Source organism: Eimeria tenella, genomic scaffold (genome assembly GCF_000499545.2).
Source record: "Eimeria tenella Houghton genomic scaffold, Eth_scaff2404, whole genome shotgun sequence".
NCBI classification, from domain to species: domain Eukaryota; phylum Apicomplexa; class Conoidasida; order Eucoccidiorida; family Eimeriidae; genus Eimeria; species Eimeria tenella.
In genome coordinates this window covers 3,041-3,387 of record NW_013542267.1, presented here as the reverse complement: position 1 = coordinate 3,387, position 347 = coordinate 3,041, and the positions used below count along the sequence as shown (strand labels likewise).

The 347-nt window shown below is 47.8% G+C and overlaps 1 protein-coding gene across 1 annotated transcript in view; it reads right to left on the bottom strand.

Annotated features, from left to right (window-relative positions):
• Window positions 1-276: 276 nt before the first annotated feature.
• ETH_00036420 (zinc finger (C3HC4 RING finger) protein, putative) overlaps window positions 277-347 on the bottom strand; it is a gene marked incomplete at both ends in the record, with an annotated part of 2,863 nt that continues 2,792 nt past the window's right edge. The window contains one exon of the mRNA XM_013374963.1: window positions 277-347. Within this exon, the coding sequence (XP_013230417.1) occupies window positions 277-347 (71 nt within the window).

The window sequence follows — 347 nt, the reverse complement described above, 5'->3', positions numbered from 1 at the left end:
AGCAGCAGAAAAGGCAGCAGCAGCAAAGGTAGCAGCAACAAAAGTAGCAGCAGCAAAGACAGAGACCGCAACACTAGCACAGACAAGCACCACTACAGCTCCCCAACGCTGCTGCTGCTGATTTAGCTGCTATTGCTGCTGCTGCTGCTGCTGCTGCTCTTTGTTTCCTTTTATTTTCAAGCCGCCTGGAAAGAAGCGTCTCGAGGCCCTTGCTGCGTAGGGTGTAGGGTCTAGGGATTAGGGTTTGTGGTTTAGAGCTTGTTGAGGGTTTATTACCTTGAGTTTGTGCAGCATGAATTCAAGTCTTTCGTGTTTCTTTCTTGTCTTTTGACTTAAAGAATAAACCC